A 24,462-nucleotide genomic window follows, 5' to 3' on the forward strand; every position below is an offset into this window, starting at 1 on the left:
TCGTTGTTGTTCTGTACTAACTCCATATCTAGCTTTGCCGGTACTTCAATACACATCCATAAATTCTTCGAAGGCAGGGTCAGGCTCTTCTCGGAAATAGTTCACTCATTACACAAAAATCAAATTAATTTGTGAGCTGTGTCTAACTAGATTTTCTAGTAGATCGATAGGGTTATGTTTCAATTACACTAATGAACCTCTTTTTAAATTAGAAAATATAACTCTAACTCTAACTATAGGAAGGCGAGAGCTTGTGTTCAACAACGTATATAAGCTGCAATTTGCAATAAGACATATTTACAGCACGATTAAGTAAACATTACATATTAAATAATGTTTTCTTTCAGAACTTTCTTTGCATTCGGTACCTATTGGAAACAACTTCTATTTTTTCATTTGTTTTCTCTTGTGTTTCTTCAATAATTAGAAATACTGGAATTGGATTATATGCGCCCGGTTCCCATGAAAAACAATTCCAGGATTAGAGTACAGATTATGAAGTATGTGCTACACTTATAACGAAGAAGGTTATATCTATTTATCTCCTAGATTAGTGATGTGTTCTCTCGTATTATACCCAGAATAACTTAAACGCCTCGGAGGAAGCGCATTTGAACAATACGAGTTTAGTTCCCTTTCCAACTTTAAATATTGGACATTGAGCATCTTACGTGATGCCCATCGAGTTGAAGTGTTTTGCCAGTAGCCTGTACTCAACCTGAGGATTGGGTGATTTCTTTCGAGTTACATGAGACTATATCCCAGAACCTTGGACCCAGCACTTGAGTAGAACGTTGTCTTCACCTCTTCTGTCAATTGGATTTTCGATTTAACCATCAGATATGGAACTTGAGGAAATTTGTGTGATCTTCATGACAGTACCATTCTCTATTTCACCTTCCTCTTTATTTTATTGGATACCAGAATTTCCAGGAATTCACATAAGTTTAACATAGTTGATTCTACAGTTTCATTTTAAACATATAAAATATTGTCCTATTTGGCAGGAAGTGTTGCTTTTTATTCTACTAAATTATATTAATTGAATGTTTTTGATAGAAACAGGCATATAATAGGCAAAATATTTAGAACTGGTACCAACCAGTCATTTGACTCTAGCGTACTAATCTTATTACAAGCTGAAACGTTTTCACTTATACGATTTCGTAAGCCTTTAAAAATGATTTCAGGATTAAACGTTAAGTTAACTGCTACGCTGAACAACAACAGTTTTGGTAGAAGAATAATTCTGTTTTTTAAAAATAAAATTCGTCGTATTTTTGATAATAAATTTTATTTAATATGGTTTACAGCAACTTGCACCGAAAGTAAACTCAGTTCAAGTCGATAGAAACCTCTGTTAACCACCGAAATTGGAGGATTTATATTTTAATTGACAGTTTCTGCAGAAATCCTAACTGAAAAAAGTGAAACATTTCCAGAACATGAGCAACTTGACATTTTTAAGTGATTTCGCCTTTTAAAATCCACGGTTATGCATATTCTTATTATGCATATTTCGTAATGATGATGTTCTACCTGCTGCACCACAAACTACCATTATTGTTTTTATGTAACATAAATCATTTTGGAGTCACCATCCCTATGCACATTTCATATCTGTATTCATTTATTCTGCATGTATTGTTAACTGTCTGTGAGGTGAGTTTAGTTTATTTCATAAATAAATTCCCGTGTGAAAAATGTTGACTTAACTTTAGGTGCAGTCGAGAATAAGCGTTCTGCACTTCCAAATTCAAGAGACTAGCGACCTTGGTCCTTGATCCAAGTAATGAAGCATTAAATAAAAGTAAATATGCAATAGGCTATCATTTTTGGTTTGGGCGGTTCAAGTAATTCAGTGGTTAAAGCGAAACGGTGCAAGTGGCCATTAGAATTCAATATACTTCACCCAAACAGAAGTAAATTTCTGTATTTAAAATTCTGTAAATCAATAAGGAATATTAATATTCAGAAATTATGACATTAATGAGACACCCTTATCAGGTTACTTTTCGATTTTCACTTTGTTTCTACTTTTTTATTTATCCTCGAGCAAAGTTTTCACCTCAGTAAGAAATCTATTTTCTCTTATCGAGCTTTATTCAGTTTTTTTTCAACGTTATTACCATTGTAAAAATGAGAAAACCGACAATGACAAATATTTTTTAGAGAAAATTTCCAATAATTTACGAGTATATGAATAATTTATATAGAGAATCTACTGAATTTCTAGCACGGTTCTAAAAAATAAATAATTTTTTTTCTTATCTTATCTTATTAGTATTTTTGTTTCAGGCAATTGAAAGCCGAACTACAAAATCTAAGACGAAAAGGCGCATTGAGACCATCAACCGATTTGGATACCACAGGGCCGGACCAGGACCCGGACCGATATTGTAGGCGATGCAGGGTCAAACTAGGGAGAGTCATCAACAGAGGAGCTTACTGCAGGGCTTGTCGCTTAAAAGTCTGTAAAGCATGTAGAGAATATTCACTTCGAACTACCGACTGGGTGTGCACAGTCTGCAAGAAACAAATGTAAGTAATTAACCAATATATTTCATCTACACTATTGAGTTTTCAATTTATTGATACAACTTTAGGGTTTGCGAGTGATGTTTTTCCTAGTAGGAGGTTCTTGGTATGAGCTACATTGAACAGGTGGATTTCTAACAGTATTTTTAAACTCGATGTTGATTAGTTATTTTTCTATTCTACGAGGACATTGTTGAATCTACCCCATACTAGAAAATTATCGATCCAGCTTGAATCAACTTTGTCTCTAGAATATTTGAGGGAGAACGAGCAAGTTCGGTCCGGTTCCCAGTAGCTTCATCTGTCATTAGTAGCGGAGCAGATTTTATTTGTATGTTATCGTTATTAGAAGTATCACACTTTTTATTTGAGTGTAATTTATATATTTAAAAGTAAGGTCCCGTGGGAATATTGTACTAATTACAATTTATGTCACAATACTTCAGAATTCCATATGTATTAGGTTATTCAAACTTTTTATTTGTGTTTGGCTGTTGAAATTTGTATTATTGTGTTAATATGCGACAAAGGTTAAAAAAAAATACAAGAATATAATTTCAATTAATTATCATTTGTTTGTGTCTCTATGATTTGTTCTACGAAATTTATGGGAATAATTATTCCAAGGTGATTAAATCATATGAGAATTTCGTCGAAGATATTCATAATGAAATAGTTCAGAGATAAATTACTGTTAATGACGATCACTAGGGACTTGATTTACTGTAATTAATTACGCGAAAACATGATCACGGCAAACATATTGCTAAATGATAGATAGGTGTTATGTAGATACGTTTCGGTTAAAACTAGTTCGGGCTCTGATTTTCATAGATTTTCATAAAAGTCCTAAATAACAATAATTTTCTCATTAACACAATCATGAGGTTATGATACGAGTGAATAAGTCCAGTATAAGGTAATATATGTTTACATATCTATTTGTATAATATAAGCACTACAGCTTCTGCAAGTTCCGACTTGTCGTGTACATTAAGGCCGCTTGACCTGATACAAGACAACGTACAATGCAATGCAAGACGCAATATTTAATGGTCAAAAGCGTGAGCAGATGAAATTCAGCTAATTGTTTCATGCAAGATCTCGCACTTGCAACATATTGCTTTGATGCCATTTTTATTCCGTGCAAACTGCAATTTTAGGTAGAAATGAGTTTCTGATGTGCTGATATTACGTCTATATTTCTTAGTTATCTCTTGTTTTATTTTCCTTTGGCGTGTTTCAAATTTTTTTGTATCCATTCTCAATTAATTGTATGTTTTTTTGTTTAATTCTATAGCTAAACTCATGTTTCCCCTTGTTCTATCTAGCCAGGGCCTGGACCACCATCGCTTGGGTACTCCAAGACATCAGACTCCAAAAGCAAGGTAGCAGCCGTTATACTTGCACAAAATAGGAAATTATTTACTTTACTTATGGAATTTTGAATTATGAATTATGGCAACCATGATGCAATGCAATGCAAGCAAAGTCTAATATTCGTTTGTGCAATATATTGATCTTACAATAAATTGCACGTTGTCTTACATCATGTCATGTAGCCTTTAGTAGAAGTGTCATGCAATTAATTTTCGAAAACTTTAAAAATAGGTGAATAAAAAGAATGGTTAAAATATGAAACTGTTAAATTCATTCATATTTACCACAATAAACCTGAACTGTGGGATATTAAAAACAAATGTTATGAAGATAAAGTAAAGGAACGTGATATGATATTGCGGGAAAAATTGAAACCACGGTAGAAGTATTAAGCAGACAAATGCATGATTTACGAAATCAGTTTAACACTGAAATTGATAAAACTATAATCAGGGCAGGGTACCTACAGGTGAATTTTATTCTCCAAGTTATTTTAAATCATTGTTGTTTCTACAAAGCGAATCCACAAGTAACTTCTTTTCCTTTATTTTTTGAACCTGTTTATAATAATAACCATAATAGCTGCACATTCGTTTTTTGAAATTCTCATAGTATGAGAACCTAGAGTCACACAAGAAAAATATATTTTAATGTACTATTCATACATTTATTGCAAATTTAGGCAAACTGGGAAAGCAATTTTATGTCAGATACTTGACACTTATGTTTTGATACGAGTGTCAGATGTAAATATACCTTAACAGATAGGGCACCCTGTTTTTATCAACAGGTATTTGCCAATTGACCTTTCTCTCCTCTCCTTTTAGTAGATACAGGTATAATGGCTTACTGAGTTTTGACATGGAACGAGAAATCTCGATCAGTTAAACGATCAGTTGAGGTCGTTAATCCGAAACAATTGAAAAAATTCACGATATGGCGATGACTGATGATAAATAGAAAGTGCTAGGGACTGTGGAAGCCAAAGGCATTCGATACGTCCCATTAATTCCTATTTTGAATCATCACTTGGATATGATAACGCTTACTGCAAGATAGGTACCGCGTTTGCTCACAACTGATCTCAAACGAGTGTGAAAAAAAAACTTTTTTTTTTGGTGTTCGGCTCTACGGTGCCATTTCGTAACCGTGGACCAAACAGTAGTCGAAACAATAGATTCAAGAAGGCCGAGGAGGATTTGTAAATCCACGTTGACTATCTCCAAAAAACTATAAAAGTCAATAACGAATATTATACCTCTCATTGCGTTGACTTGGTGAGGATTTGAATGAAGAAATGACGATGATGCAGACAGGTGGTGTTTTCATTGCAAAAATATATGAATTAGGCTACAAATTTTTCCTTTTATTTAAAGTTATTCATTACTAATTTAAGATGTGTTCTAACGGAAAGAGATACGATCTCAAAGATAAAATAATACATAATAAAATAAAACCCCTCCGAAAAATAATTTATACATCATAGTTTATGATAATTTTATGATACATGATGTCATCATTAGGTAAAGAAGACATGCGAAGTTAAACTATTATGTATAAACTATTTTTCTTTTTCTGCAACTTCAAAGTTGAAAAACTATGTGAAGGGATGATTTCCGATCCCTATATGTATATACATATATATATATATAAAATTTTTCAGCATAATTTTCTCTATAACATACTAAAATTTTAACCCAATCTAGATAATTACCATAATCTTATTATAACGTTTTTCGTATTTATTTACACTCTTTCTATTCGTGGGGTGAATCAATAAACTTTGTGTCTTACGTTATTAATTTATTTACACACTATACAATACACTAGTAAAACTAACTAATTGCGTTTACAAAAATAATTTATAATAAAATTCTGCAATGTTCTAGAAACAAAAGAAATAAATGAATAGACTTTCCTAGAAATTGTTTAGAAGAAATACTATAAATAAACCACCTGCTACTAAAAAACTTATATACAAATAAACATCAAACTAATTGCGCCACTTATAAAAATGTTGAAGACTCGAAAAGTGCTATAGCAACATTATATATAGCATTGATGAAATTTTTGAGAAAGATATAAGAGTAATACAAATATATAGTGAACTAAACTGTGAAGTCTCCATAAAAACTGTCTTAAAAAGTTGACATGACCCGCCCTCGCATATCGGATTATAAATATTACAGGTATAATGTAGATTTAATGCATAAATATATGGAATATTTCACGCTTCGTATCCGTTTTTAAGCTCTTATTTAGTCCTTCAAAATCGCCGATGATTAAAGTATATGTTTTTAGAATGAGATTTGGTAGGACAATGGTAAAATATTTAAGGAGAACAATGAGATGCAGTAAGCATCTAACAAATACCAAATTTATATCTATTACTCATAATATATACCGTAACTATTCATGAGTAGAAACAGTTAATAATTATTATGACATAAATAATTATTTTAATATGTTAATTTGTAAATATCTCTTAGCAATGTGTCACTTTACCTTACAGGCTTGATACATACATATTAATAAATCCAATTTCCATGTCATTGAAATATTTTCTTGTTTACGGATGAAATCGAGTGATTAGATGCTACAACTAGTAGTTTATGAGTGTAAGTTTTCATTTAAAATAACACCAGGAATTCATAAACATATATTATATATTTAGTGTCAAATATAAAAGTATTCCTGATGAGTGATTAGAGTTTGGAAAGCATTTAAGGTGTTTGAGTACCTTTAATGAAAATTGTGTAGCGAAATTGCGGATTCAGTTACAAACAAACCAATAACGAAATTAAAGATAGGATGTAGAAATAATTAATTTTATAAAGATTCAAGTTCGACTACAAGTTTATTTCATAACTTCATACTTAATTAATTTGATAAAGTTATTTAATTCCCTTTATAACTTCAATAAATCGTCAGCACCATCCGTGAACCTGTTTCATTAAGAATTTTTCTGACGGTACTTTTGATTGATAATAGGTAACAATATTTTACAGTACATCTGTTGTCGAGAAATTTTATTTATGCTAACTATATATTATTTAATTATATTTTCAAAAATATTAGAAAATGTTATCTAGTTTCAGTGATGTACGTATGAAACAGACAAACTTTACTACAAAAATTATTATTAAAATCATTGAGTTCCAAAGAACTTCGTTTTAATCCTCTTCTCTTGTGTCTACACTTCGGAAAATGACCAACAATCCCAAAAACGCTGTTACTTCTAACACGTGTAAGTCCTGATGGTCTTCGTTCATATCTCCTAGATTTTTCGGAAAGTCCATCTGACTATGGAGTTGTATGCTAATATATTGAATTTAGCAAAATATCGTTCACAAGTTTAATATAATTTTCAGATTTTTCATTTCATTAGGTTCTGAAATATACAATTTCTAAATTATATATAGCATATAAATAATATCTTTCGTAAGTTATCCAATTTGGTGGCCAACTAAAATACCGTCTTTAATTTTTTCCATAATGCGATGAGGAAATTTTTGGAAAATGTAAAAGAAGCAGTTCCCATCTGTATTTAGTGATTTGATAAACTGTTTCGTGATACCCAGTTTTATATATAATGGTAGTAGGATAATTTTGATGAGCTACTAATGTATTCTGCACTATATTATCCAGGCTCCATATTTTATCTCTAGTAAAAGTTTCTTCTTATGCAATGCTCTTGATTAGCTGACCAGAATTTTTTAATCGACACAAACTTGTCATTTATGGATATAATAATTGAAGGAGCTTCTAATAAAATTGTTCATTCATCGTGATAATAATCAGATTACAATGATAGGGAAACCTTCCAGGTTTTTTTGAAACAAATATTTTATCTATCTTTGGCTGGATCATTTTTTTGATTATGAATATAAATGCATGTTTGTCTCTCTTATGTTAAGAATTACAGAGTTTTAAATTATAAAAGTTATCTGGCAAGCTCAGTACTGAGTTGTCAAGCAATAGGCTATATCAACATTCCATTCCTTTAGTAACTATATAACAGTCGTTTGATAAACATACTTTACACAGAAGCTGAAATTTTCGAAATATTGTCACTTAATGTTAATAATAATAACAACATGATACGATATACTTGTATAGTACAAAGAAGCGTTCATTGTCAAGTAAAAAGATATTTTTTCTAATATATATAACAATGTGAGAATTTCTAGAAGTTTTAGAGGAAAGACGATAATAGAAATTAAGACGAAAGAAAAAATTCAAGAGTAATTAGCAGAAAAAATAGACCTAAAAGTCTACAAAAATCATTAATATTTTGTTTGGTGTGATATTGTTTATAATAAAAACACAGAAATTTATAAAAGAGGTAACTCAGGTTTTGGTTTTGGAACGACTGTTCTTTGCTGGAGAATTGGAATGAATAATTTATCAAGATGACGGGTTGTGTCTGCACTGAAATTCTAAAGTTCGAGAAACCTTTAACGGTAAATTTGATTATTGATAACGAAATTGGGATATTAAATTATTACTATTGTTCATTCTATACCACCAATTATTTTTTGTCGTTATTATTTGCGATGTCTAAAGTTGAGTGGCATTTATTGAAAAATATTTTTTTAGAATATATTCACCAAAAATTCGAAACAGATGTGAATATATCCAACTTGGAGCAAGTGTGTAAAGGGAATGCTTGGAATAGAGCAAGGGATTGTCATGAAATTTTTCAAAAAACTTGAAAAAACTGCAACTGAAATTTAAACAAGTATATGGCAATGAATGTTTGTCGTGTCCACGTGTTTTGTGTGGCTTAAACGTTCTCATAAATCAAAAATATCGAAAAAGTGTTCGATCTGACCGTTAGCTAGATAGCGTTAGTATTCGTGGGATTTCTGAATCTATCAGAATTGACAAAGTATTTATGTAGCAAATTTTAGATGACATTTTTAAGAAACTTGAAGTATGTGCAAAACTCGTGCCTTATTCCCACCTCATTCGCCGGATCTTGCACCGTGCGACTTCTACCTCTTTCCTAAGATTAAATCTGCGATAAAACAAGATATGACTCTGTTAAGCTGCGAGAGAAAAAGCGCCCTGCGTCCTGAGAGGACTGATAGAAACAGATCTTCTGCATTATTTAGAACAATGAAAGATTCGCGTGGATCGATGTAGGGATATGGTAGGGGTATATATCAAATGTGATAACAAATAATTATAGCCACATCTCGTATATATTTCATACTGTCAAATAATATAAGAAATATATTTTGAGTTTGATTTCGAGAAATGTTGTGTAGAACATTTTTATTTGACGCTAATTGAAAGTTAAAGGAAAGTCAATTTACGAGGTCTGCCTATTAAATAATGAGACTGTACGCCTAGAGGGCGCCCTAGAGGGATGGGGTAGAAAACGAGTAGTGCGTTGGGTATCTAAATATTTTGTCTATACACGTCCCAAAACACGTTCACGTCACTATTATAGTATTTGTGCAGTAGCTGTTTGAAACGAATGTTTTTTTCTTGTACCGAAAAAATATGTGACGAAAACAGGAGCAACGTATCAATCTCAAATTTCTCGTTAAATCGAAAAAAACTCAGATTGAGTGCTATGAATTATTGCAAGAGGCATATGGGGACAATACTCTATCTCGTGCGCGTGTTTTTCAGTGGTGTAAGCGCTTTAGTGAAGGCCGAGAGAGCATTGAAGATGACCAGTGCCCAAGTCACCCTGTGACTGTTTCAACTCCGGAAACAGTGACCAAAATCAACCAAATTGTGCGTACAGATCTTCGAATGAGCATCCGGATGATTGCCGAGGCTGTAAACGTTGATAAAGAAACGGTTAGACAAATTTTCGACGAGGAATTGAACATGACCAAAGTCTGTGCGAAGTTAATGCCACAAAATTCGAATCCTGACCAAAACCTCTTGCCTCCGCTCAGATTTCCTTGAGAGGTTAGAAAAAGAACTGCTGTAAAAGGGACTCGATTTGAGTCGATGGAAGCGGTAAAGCAAAAAACGAAAAAGCTACTAAAAAACCTCACCAAAGAAGACTTCCAGCACTTCTTCAATCAATGGAAAAACGTATGGAAAGGTGTGTGGCAACGAGAGGGGAGTATATAGTATATGTAGAATAATTTTTATAATAGTCTCGTTATCTAATAGTCAGATCTCGTATAGTAACGAACTTGATTTGACAAAGAATATTTACCCGAAGTTGAATTGATATTTCTCTTCTCATATCTTAGATAGTACAGACTCAGAAAGTATCAAAATATTTAAAGCTACCAACGTCAAAAGGATTTCACACGACTACTCACTATCCTATATGACCTTTAAATAAAATTAAAAGGATCTAAGAGTGTTTTCACTGCTGTTATGACTCAAATATGGTTTTATACTCTTTGAGAAGAATTTAAATAAATTTCAAATCGTATTGGAAGAATAATTTTTTTTATACTTTTCAAAAAAGGTAGATTGATTATTAATTGTTGAAAAAAATAATTCTACAGTAGTCTATTCTCTTTTGAAAATTGAAATGCAAAAATACTAGAAATGCATCAATTGTAATTGACTTTTGAAAAATTAATTCTCCACTTTTTTAGTGGTTTAGTATTAGAAAGTAATAAAACCGACTCATTAATTCAAATCTAAAATAAAAGTATCTGAATTAATACAAGTAATCAGGCTCTTGTTTTACATAATTTTTATATGCTTTATGTCTTGAATAGTTTTGTTTTTCAATAATATGTAGTTTCAATAAAGTTTTTTCGGATTTTATTTTGTGTTCTTTGAACTAATTTCCAAATGACTTTCTTTATACACACTTTCTGTTAATGCAAATCGAAAAAAGATTATTTCCTTATTCGTTTTTTGTTTATTGAAGTTTTGTTATTGACCACCGACGTCTACAAAATTAAACTGAATCAAAGTTAGATTGCGAATTCTTTATTTTGACTATTTCATATCATCTTTTCCAGCATAAAACTCACAATAATTAGGTATTAACTCAATTTGTAAATTCCGAAATTATTTCTACGCTAAATTACAAAATTGGTTCTATTCGTAAATAATTCCTAGAATATTCTTCAATTTATTTTAGTAAGTTAAGTAATGATTTATTATATCTTTTGTTTGTTTGTAGGTCTCAGAAATTGCTTAAAAGTATTTCAGTAATATATTAATTAAACATAGTATGTAAAATATTATTCTGAGTATGCAATTAAAACCATACAAATCCAATTTAAATTTAATTTTTCAAAAATACAGCCTTGCTTTTCAAACCTCAAAGTGCGTGGTTTAAATGGAGTACGTTACATTTCGAACAATTCAATTTTTACTACATGAAACCTTTTCAATATTGACTCGACATTTTAACATGTAATAAATATACCAGAATTAATTACTTAACAATCCAGCTTTTAATACCTACTCGCAAAAACTACGCCTACTACGCACATATTCCATTAATTAATATGTTTACTGATAATTAATTTACGTTATGGTTTTGATTTTTCACTCACTATATACTGATGAAATGAGAACAAATTATATAACTGGCAGAATATAGAAAAAACATGACGTTTCATTTGAGCGAGATGTAATACACAAAAATGGTCCCAGAAGTACTTTGCCTGATCTAGAGATGGTAGTAGTTGCTTAGAAAATACGAGTACCACTGTATTAGGAAGTACACAATCTATACAGCATGTTTCAAATTTTAAGACCCCACGTTGTTTAGTATTTGTTTGGTAGCCATCAATAGTGTATGTTTTCAGTGAATTTGTAAACATGTACATAGAATACTTTTATTTGAAATGCCTTAGCCCAACTATTATAAAACCTGATCAAGATTCTACTCTGGACGAGTTTGCTCTTTCAACTGGCGAAGACCAGTATCGCAATGGTTGACCAAATAAGCTGACAACTCCTGAAATGTTGAAGAAAATTTTTTGTGTTTTCTTTGTTGGGCCAGTTACTAAGAATCTCATTTGCCAGATTTAGTCCCCTCGGATTATTTTTTATTCCAAGAAAAAATGGTTCGTTGGTAAAAGATTCTCCAACAATGAAGAGGTGATCACACTTATTGATCGTCACTTGTAAAAATATATATCTAGTAGGAGATTGGGAGATAAATAAATATATTTTTTTTCCAAAAATATTGTGTTTTCATTGTTTTGCCGGGTACATATGGGACCATTCTCGTAAATCAACAAAATTTGTATGATTTTTGTTCTTATTGTCATCAAACTTTTCGAAAAAAGTTAGTTAACTTTATAGTTTTATTATAAGTGTAGCTCACCCTATATAAAAATTCTTCTTTTTCACTTTATTTCCAAAATTTAGGGAAATACGTGAAAGACAGATTTTATTTAGAAAATGAAATTATCTACAAGAAGTTTATGAGTCGCTTATCTAGTGTTTAGCATAGTTCAAATTATATGAGCGTGTAAATGTAAAAATATTTATTATTTTTTTATTTCTACTACATCCTAAATATTAAACGAAATATGAAATAATAAACTTTTTTGTTTTTTTGTAGAGAAATTAATTTCCTATCAATAACAATGAGACAACTTCGCGTCTATCATATTTGCAATTTATAACGACTGGAATATTTTTGCAATTTTTTGGCTGCATTTTTATAATATGAGGATTAAAATATCTGCTTCAAAGCTAAATGAGGGTCTGTGTAAACACATTAGATAAATGAACAAATTATTATTCACATTCAAAGCATTCATTAGCGTACCAAGAAATGGAGCTTAACAAACAATAAAATGGTTATGGTTTCCTTGACACGTTGGAGGTGTTCTGCCACTATCTTAGAACTGTCCAGTTATTGTCAGCTATCAGAAGACTACTAGAAAAATGTGATGTTTAACTAAATAATTGGAAGATTTATGTTTTTTACTGATAGAGGTTGTTCTGTCATCTCCTTGGAGATACCATCGGGGCTAATCCTCTCGGATGGTGGTTAGAATCTCCATAGTCTTTCAAAAAATAGACCTTAACTATTCCATCACTCAAAAGTGTCTCTTCTACCAGAAGGAACCTTGTTGTGTCTTGACCCACTACTGTCAATAGTTAGTTTTTCGCAAATTCACTGATATACGCCACTTCATATTCGTTTAAGAGGATAATATGATTCAGCACACTCAAACACACCAAACTTCAATAGAAAGTGTATGTTCAAAAGAACAAAGAAGAAGTTAGACGTAATATAAAAATCTACTGGCTAATTAGAAGAAACTCCACAATGAATTTTACTTTATAAAAGATACAAAAGTTTGTATGGACTCATGTTATCCAAATTAGCAATCATCCATAGATTCCAAAACAAACCACTAAAGAATATAATAGATGCACTTTGGCGCATTAATAGTAGTAATCTCCATAGGGACCAAGGAATGAATACTGTTGACTGAATCATCAAGAAATGAGCCAGCAATCATGAAAAGAGTCCATCATAATGTCAATGTGAAGGCAATACAGCTCAATGACAATACTGGGTTTGAAAGAAAAGATCCAGCACTATAAGTTAGTTTGGGGTTTTTAGTGCAAGATCAGAGTTTTCACGTGCACTTTAAACTATAATGCAATCCATGCTACAAAACCTAAAGAACGTTTATGAGTAGTATACGTCATTTTTAAGTTTCAAACTCTATTAGGTTAAGCCAGAAATAAATTGCTCCATGGTCACTGTGAATCAGATTGTAATATACTAAATGCCTTATTATTGTTTAAAATTGTTGAATACTTCAAGTTGTTGAGAATCTTTCAGTTTTTTATCTAACTAAAATACTTTTTTCCGTTCAAATAGTCAACGTGCTCTACAATAAACTGTTAATATTAACCAATTCACGTGATACATCACGAAGCACTTTCTAACCAATAATAATTTACATAATGTAACGATCTATTTTAAATAATTTGCATTCACTCGTTCACTCGATATATCAATTGGCAACTAAATTAATATGATTTTTTAGATGGAAAGTATACGCTTAGATACAATTGTTTATTTTAATATCGGCACGTTTCACGTATATTCGGATTTACATGGATCAACAAAATCATTTAATAAGTTCTGTTCCTATTAAGAACTTTTTTCAGTTCATGATTTTAGCCCAGTTAAATTAGCTAAAAAATAGTAGTACCTTGCTTAAAATTTCCAACCAGCTAAACGTATGTGCTAAAATTTTTATTCAAAGTCAAAAGATGCAAAAATTGGTTTTTGGGTCTAACAATTAGTTTTACAATAAAAATAGAACAGGCTAAAATTGTATATCAGATATCGTCCTTTTTTCTCTAAGATTTTCCGTTTCGAATAGAGCTAAAAGGTTACTTCGAGCAGTATTCTCTATAATATGAAAGACTTTGTTTGTACATACTAATTTGAAATTTTCAAAATTTAACCGCTCATTTTCAAAATAATAAAGATTGTTTATATCTTCAAATATGCCACTAGGACTGTGAAAAATCGACGGCTATCGATTAATTAAATATTTCCTTGAATGATTGCTACCGCAGCTTCTAGATTCTAAAATCACCTTCTTCATCTTCTTTTGCAAGCTTTTGCTAGTTTCGCCTGTCCCGCTGAGTGTAATCAAATCTTGCAAGTTAAATTTGATCCAATCCAAATGCAAAACTATTGTGACATTGAGCTGACGACAATGCAATATTATTGTAACATCCAGCTGATCTGATGATGGGGAAGATGGGCATAGAAACTTCGTAATTAAAAAACGACGCAAACCAATCGAGTTTGGACTCATTTGATTCATCTTGATAAGTACTTTTGTTACTAGATGATAACTAGGGTCTGCTTTGATTCAGTTTTACCTGGATTCAGTTTTACCTGTCCCGCTGTATGTAACCAAATCTTGCAAGTTAAATTTTATCCACATACAACCTCATTGATTCTTTTTGACGAGTACTTTGTTACTATTAGTAACAAGGGTCTGATGATGGGGATTGATGGTCATAGGAACTCCGTAATTAAATGAACGAGCAACCTCAATGAGTTTGGGCTTGTTAAATTCGTCTTGCGAATATCTCGGTTGACGTGGATATCGAACTCCAACAAATTTGGGAATAAAAGCTCGTTTCGTTGGTTATGAATGTGGATTATGTCTGATTGATTGGAAGGATGATCCAATGCCAATGTGAGCACGTGTCGAACGCTGAATGGTATGCGGATATATAAACATTTCATATCGCTAACGTTGCACCTCAAGATTGCTAATGAAAGCGAGGTCCACAAGCGGTAACGATTAGAAAAATAGTAAATCACGAATTAGAGATAATAAAAAGTTAAAAAATGAAATGAAAAACTAAAAATAATCTAAATATAATAAGAAATGTAACACTATACATAATAAAAAGTTGAAAATGAAATAACCCTATTAAGAATTATTTATATTTATAAGTTTATAATTATATATTTTTACACTAAAACGTGTATAATTAACGTGTAAAGCTTTAGTGTTATATAAATATAAAATTATGAACTTATAAATATAAATAATTCTTAATAGGGTTATTTCATTTTCAACTTTTTATTAACAAATAATAAAAGCTTCTTTTTAAAAAAGGTTTTTTTTTAACTTTTCCATTAGATGTTTTACACCCTTGGTTTGATTTCATAGATTATAATGGTTATCGATAGAGCATATAAATAATAATTGTCCCAGGTTTTTTCTCTGTATTAAGTATATTATGTTCAAAGGTCCTTAAATGAAAATCAGCATAAACACAAAAGACTTATTCACCAGTAGTTTGTTGGTATGAGACTCCTTTCTTTCTGATTTAATAGATTCAAATTCTCGGGGCTAAAAAACTTGATCGTAGATGTCTGTGTAAATTGTAAAACAATTTAAGCCCCAGGGATCCAGCTTTTTACAGATCTAAAAAAAATTATTTTTCATATGCACGTGGAAAATTGGAGGACGCTCAAAATGAAAATGTTATATCTTAATATGATCTATTTTTACAAGACCCCACGATTACAAGTTTAATTAATTGTACGAAAGAATCTACCAGTAAGACCCTGGCATAATAATGATTCCTTTCATAGAAAAATCTCATATGGTTACTTTCGTTTTTATTTGTATTACCAGGAAAATACTATGAAGTAACTTTCAACCCCAAAAAAAGCGAAGAAAAAAGAGAAGACCGTACTCTCGAAAAACCTATACTTCTGACGGAAAAATGGTAGTTTTGGATTAAATCAAGCAGTAAATAGTTTTACTTTAATTTGTAACATTTAATTATGACAAATTAACTAATTCTCATTTGGATATCGTTATACTTTTCAACCCTAACGTTTATTATTAATAAAGCATGATATGTTTGGTAGCAAATGGTTAATTTTTCTGAAGTTGCTGGTGTTTTGAATGGTGACTGATTCCTTATTATTTTCATTCTGAACAAATATACTTCTACTACAACTGTGGCCACTCAAATTCGAGTTGATTTTGGCCTCGCCAACAAGTTGCCTCCATAATTTTTTATCCTCAGCCATGTCTATTTCTTCACCAAGTTTCCTCACATCTTCACCCACTTGGTTTTTCTCTTGGCCTTGTCAGTAGGCGCCTCCTTTCTGTTGATCTCTCCACAATCTTCTTGTTGTTGTCTCTTCATCCCTTCTCATTACATGGCCCAGTCACCTAATTCTTCTACTTCTTATCACAGCTACAATATCTGGTCGTCTGTACTGGTCTCTGAGTTACCTGGTTTTCAGTATTCTCCATACTCCTACTTCGAAAACTGTTCCATATATCCTTAATATTTTATTTTCAAATGTTATTTGCTTCTTCTGGGAGTGTTGTTTGTATCCACACAGCTCTAAACAATAAAACTGGCTGTATTATCACTGTGTATATTCTTATTATTTTAGTGTTTACTTTTAAGCAATTTCGATAGGCTCCAAAAACATCTACTGGCTGCATTTAACCTTATCTGTATTTCTTCTTCTATTTTATTGTTGCCGTTCATAGTAAATCCTAGGTAATTAAATTCTTCAGTACATTAAAAGCTGTATCCCATATCGTCCAGTGTTGAATGATTGGGTCTACTACCTACATCATTAGCATAAGCTAAAATATTTATTTCCCCTCCAATATTTGCTCCTGTTGGGATAGCTCCAGTTGCTTTCAAAGCTTTTTCTAAAGCAAGGTGGTGATATCAAAGGTATCTGTGTATTCTTTTTCTAGTCTGACCTTTAATTTTGAGCCTTCAACACACATTTTTACAAGTCGATAAATACTATATATAAATCTCTATCATATTCCCAGTACTTTGAGGCCAGCTTCTTCATAACAAATATTTGGTAAGTAGTTGATTTCCCACTTATAAATCCTGCTTGTTGCTCACCGATTATTTGATCTCCATATTTTCTTAATCTATTTTATATTACTTTAGACAAAATTTAGTACAGTTCAGTGAAGATAGTTTATCTCCTTTTTTATAAATGGATAAATGGGAACCATCACTGCTTGCTTCTGTTCTTTGGGCATAGTTTCCAGACCTTGAATATACTATATTAGTAAATTATTAACCAAAGCTGGTTGATTTGAGTTGACATACCAAGTAGAAAGACTGTTTATTTTTTTCCAATCTCTATATTTACCCAAGCTCTAATCAAATTTTTTGACTATTAGTTTGGATACACAGTAACCAATTTTACCGTTGCTTTTATTGTCATTCCAGCATGTTCTGGTATGAATAAAAATTGGTTAAATAAAGAGATAATTATACAATTAAATTTAACGGTAAAACTTAATTCCTGTGCCTTGTTTTCTACTATAAGATCTGTTAAAATCTATCCTTACGTGTAGTTATTGAATAGTTACCACTTTTGCTGGGCTATACTTATATTTTGATGATGGAAGTGTGCTGAAAATTGAATACGAAATACGAAACTCGAACTCTTTTACTTTCCCCCTTTCGCCCTAACCTAAGAAAATAATATTTTTCTATGTATTCCTAGGAAGTGCAAATAAAAATTTTAAGGTGGTACAAATCAAAATGAAGCCAAAATTTACAATCTAATTTTGTTCTGTAAGGATTATAATTTAAAACCATCCACGTTACTTTTATGTTTTATCCACTTTACCTGAGGGTGCAAAGTAGTTAATGATAATTGATAGGTAGTAAAAATGAAAAAAAAGCGAATTATGTATAATTTTTTTCAAATGGAATGAATTTTCTGCTAGAATCAGGATTTTCTACCGTACAGAAGTCACGGCACATTGAAGCAGCTGATCCGCCCTTAAAAAAATCAATTTTTCGATTCTAGGGGTGCAAATCGAAAATTTGACATAATTAAATGATACAAATTAGATGAATGTTATTTATTCCTCGATATAATCAAAAACTTAACCTAACCGAGAGGTATTTTCTTATATTCTTGGCTTTTTGGGAGGTGCAAATTATTTAATAGTATTTTTGTGGTAGAACATATGAAAAGCATTCTCATTATGTGCGATTTTATTATAAAACTAATAGACAGTTTGTTAGAGTCTTTCCGGTGATAAATTTAGTTATTTTTCGTATAACAACCGACCAATTGTTATTTAAATAATCTTGATTGACTGGAGCACTTTTATATAGCTAAAGCAAATTGACCTTTCTTCTTAATCTTCTTAATTTGTGTTTTTTTATTGTCATTTATTTACTTTAATTTCAATTTTGGAAAGTTGCCAAAGACACAGAAGAGTTATTCAGTGGCAGCTCTACGATGAAGGGAAGAGTCTGGCATAATATCAAATAATGTACAAGAATAATAATTTACAATGTTTTGATATTGCAAGGAATTACTTGTAATTGGCCCTGCTCTATGTCAAGTGGCAGTTATCTCTAATACCGTCATTGAAAAGACGTTGGTTGTAGAACATAGTTAACCACGTTTTGAACATAATTTGTCTATCTATATTATTTAAATATTTTGATACCACTAAAACGTTACCCGTAGCATTCCAAGAGTTCGGGTTGAGATATCTTATTTCACTTTCATCTATAATAAATATGTTTTCAATATTCTCTAAAAGTTATCTATATAATTAATAATAATAATTTAGAATTTATTTCAGCAATAATTATTATAGTGTAAATATCAGATGGACTTTTATATCACTAGCTTCAGGTTCGATCTGTAAAACCCAGATGTGCTATAAAACCATTCATATTGCTCCTATAAACTAATGTGAGTGGCTATTAAATGGGTGTGTTCACTCTTCAGTAGCATTATTTTAGTTAAGTTATTAAATCAAATAAAACACATTTATTATTTTATAGGGGGTGAACAATAATTTCCCCACATTTCAATTGCAGGTAGAAAGTTTACTTTTCAAAGAAGAAACTGTTAAATAGGAAGTCTAGAATAGTGGCCTTCAGCGAACTTAAGTCATATCACCAAAACGTGGAATACATTTTAGCTCTTTTAATATGTGCCATCTATTGTTAAATTACTTGTTTTAGTGAAAAAAAAAATATTAAATCCCGATTCATTGTTTGTTGGTCTGGTTTATAATTATTAACAAAAAAAATCCTGGTATATGCTTTTGGCACAAAAAAAATTCAATTATAAAATGGCTTTAATAAGTAAAACTAAAAAAAGGAAAATTGTCATATGTGGATCTTCATGGACTCTACTTATATGAGGATTGTCCCAGAAGTACCTGGCCTGACCGAGAGATGACAGTAGTTGCTTCAAAAATATCACTATATTAGAAAGTACTCAATCTATACAGCATGTTTTAAGTTTGAAGACACCACGTTGCTTAGTATTTGTTTGGCTGCCATCAATAGTGAACGTTTCTAGTGAATTTCTAAATCAGCATCGTTATGTGATACAATACTTTTATTTGAAAGGCGTTAGTTCATCCAATATGAAATTAGTCCATCCAAATGAAGTGATGATTCGAGAAATATTGTAAAAAATCCACAAACTAGTACTAGATGATCGTCGATTGAAAGTGCGCGATCTAACAGATGAAGTAGGGATTTGAAAAAGTACGGTTATATCGCATATTAACTGAAAATTTTACATGATCACAATGGAACAAAAACGAACAATCAAAACCATAAACTGAAAAGGGAAAAGCGGCTACAAAGACGACAAAGACCGTTCCATATGTAGGCAAAGTCATGGCGTCGGTTTTTTGGGATGCGCGTAAGATAATTTCCATGATCTGTCTTAAAAAAGGAAAAACTATCAACGGCGATTATTATGCGAACCTATTGCTACGTTTGAGCGAAAAAATCAAGCAAAAACGGCCGCATTTGGATAAGAAGAAAGTGTTGATTCATCAAGACAATACACCAGCTCACATATATGTTATAGCAATGGACAAAATTAATGAATTAAAGATTGAATTGCTACTTCATGCACCCCAATTTGCCAGATTTAGCCCCCTCGTATCATTTTGTTTTCACAGACTTGGAAAATAGCTCGGGGGTCGAAGATTTTCCAACAATGATGAGGTGATGTCGACAGTCAATAGCTATTTTGAGAAGCTTGACAATTCTTATTATGAAAAGAGTATCGAACTTATTAAACATTGCTTAGAAAAGTGTATGGAGATGGAAAGGAGATTACGTTGAAAAATAAATATAGCTGCAACCGAGACCGCGTAAAATACGGCAGCCTTTGCAGTTTACTACACCTTCGAGAATATTGACAACTTCAGATACCTTGGCTCTCTCATAACTGGAAACAACTAGACTGCACAGGAGATATAGGAGAGAGTGAAAGCTACTCGCCTACTCAGCAGGTGCACAAAAGAGAGGAGTTACCGTACAGTACTAAGACCAGTTGTCATGTATGACTCTGAAATCTGGTCAATGACTGTTAGAGAATAATTGAGACTCAACTCGGCGCATCTATGGCCCAACCCAAGACCAAGTAGAAAGGCGCATCCGTACTAACACTGAGACTTATGCCTTGTATGGAGAGCCCAGCCTGGTAGCAGATGACTTAGTCACGTCGAACGCTTGATGGAGGGTCGAGGAGTCAAAGTGAAGGCTTTTGTACATGTATCTATTTGTGGTATCGAAATATGCCTTTTTAAATTTTAGTATTTCATAAAATTACAAAAATTATCTCAATATATTCGTCAAACACTAGTTTTTAGTTAACCTCTAGATATAATTTTCTGACACAAAATTGTACAAATATTTCTGTAAATACAAGACTTGAAAACCAATTTTATTTGCCGTATATAATTATAATATTTATTTCAAGTTCAATATGAAATTTATCCACTATTATTATATTTAATCAGTTCCATAATTCATGGCAATTATTGTTACACTCCTACATAATACATTTGTAGACGAAATTAACCTAACAAGTCAATTATCAAGTGATTATTATACAACATTTATATTAGTTAATCTAAATCATAGCCATAACCAAATTACATAATATATAAAGAATATTCTTCAAGAAACCGTCCTACTTTTGGTAGAATTAATATATGCGGCAATAAAATTTATACATAATAAATTTTAATATGGCAAATTGATGATACTAAAGTGAAAGTTCATATAAAACTGAGATATCCATAAAAAGCATCAAAGTAATACTCCTATATGGACAATTCTTATCGGAAACAACGTCTCTATGTTACGGTGCCGACAGTATTCATTTTCTCTCTCGGTCGAGACACTTTATCTAAACTGCGCATGCTTCATGCGCGCAAAAGATGCGCAGAACTAACTGAAGCGACCGAAGGAGAGAGAGACCGATACATTATTTGTTTCATTTAGTCGGGATACCTTCCACTTATAGAAACTGTCCATATAGAAGTATTACATATCTGATAAAAAGCGGATGCAATTTTAAATGACCATAGTGTCATTAGAATGACAGCTCCAACACTTAAAACTAAATTGGTATTTTATGTGAATTCACTCACTTATGCCAACAACAAATCAAATTCATTCTTAGGAATCAATTCCATCAATATATTTTTTGTCTTCTATTGAGGTGGCCAAAAATGATAGAATTGCTGGAAGAAAAAAGGAAAATTGGTAGTGGGAAATATGAAAAAAGGCATGGAAAGAACAAAGGAACTAAGACAGTGGAATAATATATTAATAATACCAATATGTCAAAAAGAAACCCAGTCGTGAAATGTGATAATTATAGAGCGCTATGCCAAGCAATGATGAGTTGTAATCTTAAAGTATTTATAGTAAGAAAGGAAATTGAAGGGCAACTAAAAAAATTTTTTTTAATATTTATTGATCTTTCTGAAACATTTGACACAATAGAAAGAACAAATGAATGTAGAAAGTTGGATGAGATGGAAGTACCTAGGGAACTAAATAGAGCTTTTAGAAGCACATATACGAAGTTCAATGCTGGAATACAAATATCAGGAATGGAATTCGAAGAAATCTTAACAAAGAAAATAATTTAACAGAATATAACAATATATAAACTTGACTTAAGAGAAAACTGATTGAAGCAGAACGTAAGTACTTTTAAGAAACTGACAAAACTTGGTAGAACAAATGAGATTAGCAGGAGACAGTTAAGAATAGGAACATTATTTATAAGAGGAACCGGAATCCTCCACCGATACTTGAAAAGGCAGAAGGAGAAAATAAGTGTCTTTTATCGATAAATAACTGGCGGTTTATAATAATAAATTAGAGCTTTGGATAGATTAAGATGACAGAAACAACGCTACTTATAAAACGTTCATTTAAATTTTGGTAGAGAAAATATATTAGTAAGCGAATAGTTAATAAAGTTAAAGTAGTTTTTGTAATAACGGAGAAAGAATAATTTCTTGAAATTTAAATAACATAATAAGAAATGTAATGATTGTATAGAACTAGAAAACTATTTTGAGTAAAATATAGAGATTTTGGAGATTTTAAGCAAAAAAAAGTTAGTAGGGTTGGTAAAGTTGAGTTGAGTATTTCTAGAAAGTATACACTTTGTTAAAGATATTATTTGAAATTCGTTTTTTTATCCATCATGTCAAATAGTAAGAGAAGAAAATTAGGTGATGAAAACAGAACATTTAATGTAGAATGGGAGTTAGATTTTTTCTTTACTGCTGAGAAAGATTAAATGATGTGTTTGTTGTGCAATACAGTTTTAAGTACTTTAAAAAAAGCGAATGCAAATAAAAGCTGCACTTCAAAAGTTAAAAAATGAGAAGTATAAAATAGCACATATACTTGGAAAAAGGGGCAAACCATGACCGTGACATTGAAATAATTAAAGAATGTATTGTTGAAGCAGTGAGTATGTTAGATCCAAGAAATGTCAACAAATACAAACAATTACCTCTTTCAAGAAGAACTGTAACAGATCGACAGCACGAATTAGCGCAAAATGTAACAGAGCAACTTTATACAATTATACAAAATGAAGATGTTTATTTTTCAATTGCTTTAGATGAAAGCACTGATAAAACAGATTCGGCACAAGTTTTATATTTTATTCGTGCTATAACTAAAGATTTTCAAATTTACGAAGAACTACTTGCGTTGGGTACACTAACTGGAAGAACTTGCAGAGCCGATATTTTCGAAAACTTCAAAGAGGTATGTAATAAATTACAATTGAATGTCAGTAATTTAGTCAGTGTCTGCACCGATGGCACACCTTCCATGAGAGGCAAAAAGAAGGATTCGTTGCTTTGTTAAAAAAGGAAAACTTAAACTTGAAAAAATTGATATCATTTCACTAAATTTTGCATCAGCAAAATCTTTGCGCAAAATCTACCATTTTGCAAGACACTCTGGATAGAACCATTGCCATTGTCAACTATATTCGCGTAAATGCAATGCGTCATCGTGAATGTCGGCAAATGCTCTCTTTAGATGAGGAAACGTATAGTGTTGACCTACCATACTACTGCAAGGCTGGCTATCAACAGGTTAGGTTTTGATAAAGTTTTGATAAAAGTTTTGTCTTTACGACGACAAATTTTAAACTTTTATCAAGAACAAGGAAAACAATGTGATCTATCAGATGAAGTATTTCTCAGAAACTTTGCATTTTTGTCTGATGTGATGACAAAATAAAACAACAAACAACAAACGGGGTATATGTAGCAAAATATCCAAGCGTTTAGAAAAAAATTATCATTTTTGAAAACATTGCTTTGTCGATCGGAAATATCTGCAGAACACTTCCCGGAGCTAGGCTAAAATGTTAAACGAGCAGAACTGTGAAAATAAAATATTCGATGAATATATAGGTGTCTTGGATTGTTTAATAGAAGAGTATACTAATAGATTTGCTGACGAGCACACTCCTGGTTTGAATGGCATTTGAACCACACTCAATAGATATATCCGAGGCTCCTGCAGAACTACAAATGGAGTTAATTGATTTAGGGGAAGATAGTATCATCAAATCCCTTTTTAACGATAAAAAGGATCCCTATAGAAATCTGGAAAAATGCTGCTGAATATCCATGCCTTCGAGAACATGCTCGCCGTTTACTTTCCTGCTTCGGAAGTAGCTACTGTTGCGCGACAACATTGTCTCTCATGTCAAAAATAAAAACATATTTAAGAACGCAAATTACAGAT

General features: G+C 31.6%; 1 protein-coding gene across 8 annotated transcripts in view; it reads left to right on the top strand.

The window, feature by feature from the left end:
* Positions 1-24,462, top strand: part of LOC130898064 (uncharacterized) — a 299,991-nt gene that overhangs the window by 87,444 nt on the left and 188,085 nt on the right. For all 8 annotated transcript variants that reach the window (XM_057807100.1, XM_057807102.1, XM_057807104.1 and 5 more), the window contains one exon: positions 2,299-2,541. In XM_057807100.1, coding sequence (XP_057663083.1) covers positions 2,299-2,541 — 243 coding nt within the window. The remainder of the gene's footprint in view (positions 1-2,298; positions 2,542-24,462) is intronic.

This window comes from Diorhabda carinulata, chromosome 9 (assembly GCF_026250575.1).
Source record: "Diorhabda carinulata isolate Delta chromosome 9, icDioCari1.1, whole genome shotgun sequence".
Lineage (NCBI taxonomy): Eukaryota > Metazoa > Arthropoda > Insecta > Coleoptera > Chrysomelidae > Diorhabda > Diorhabda carinulata.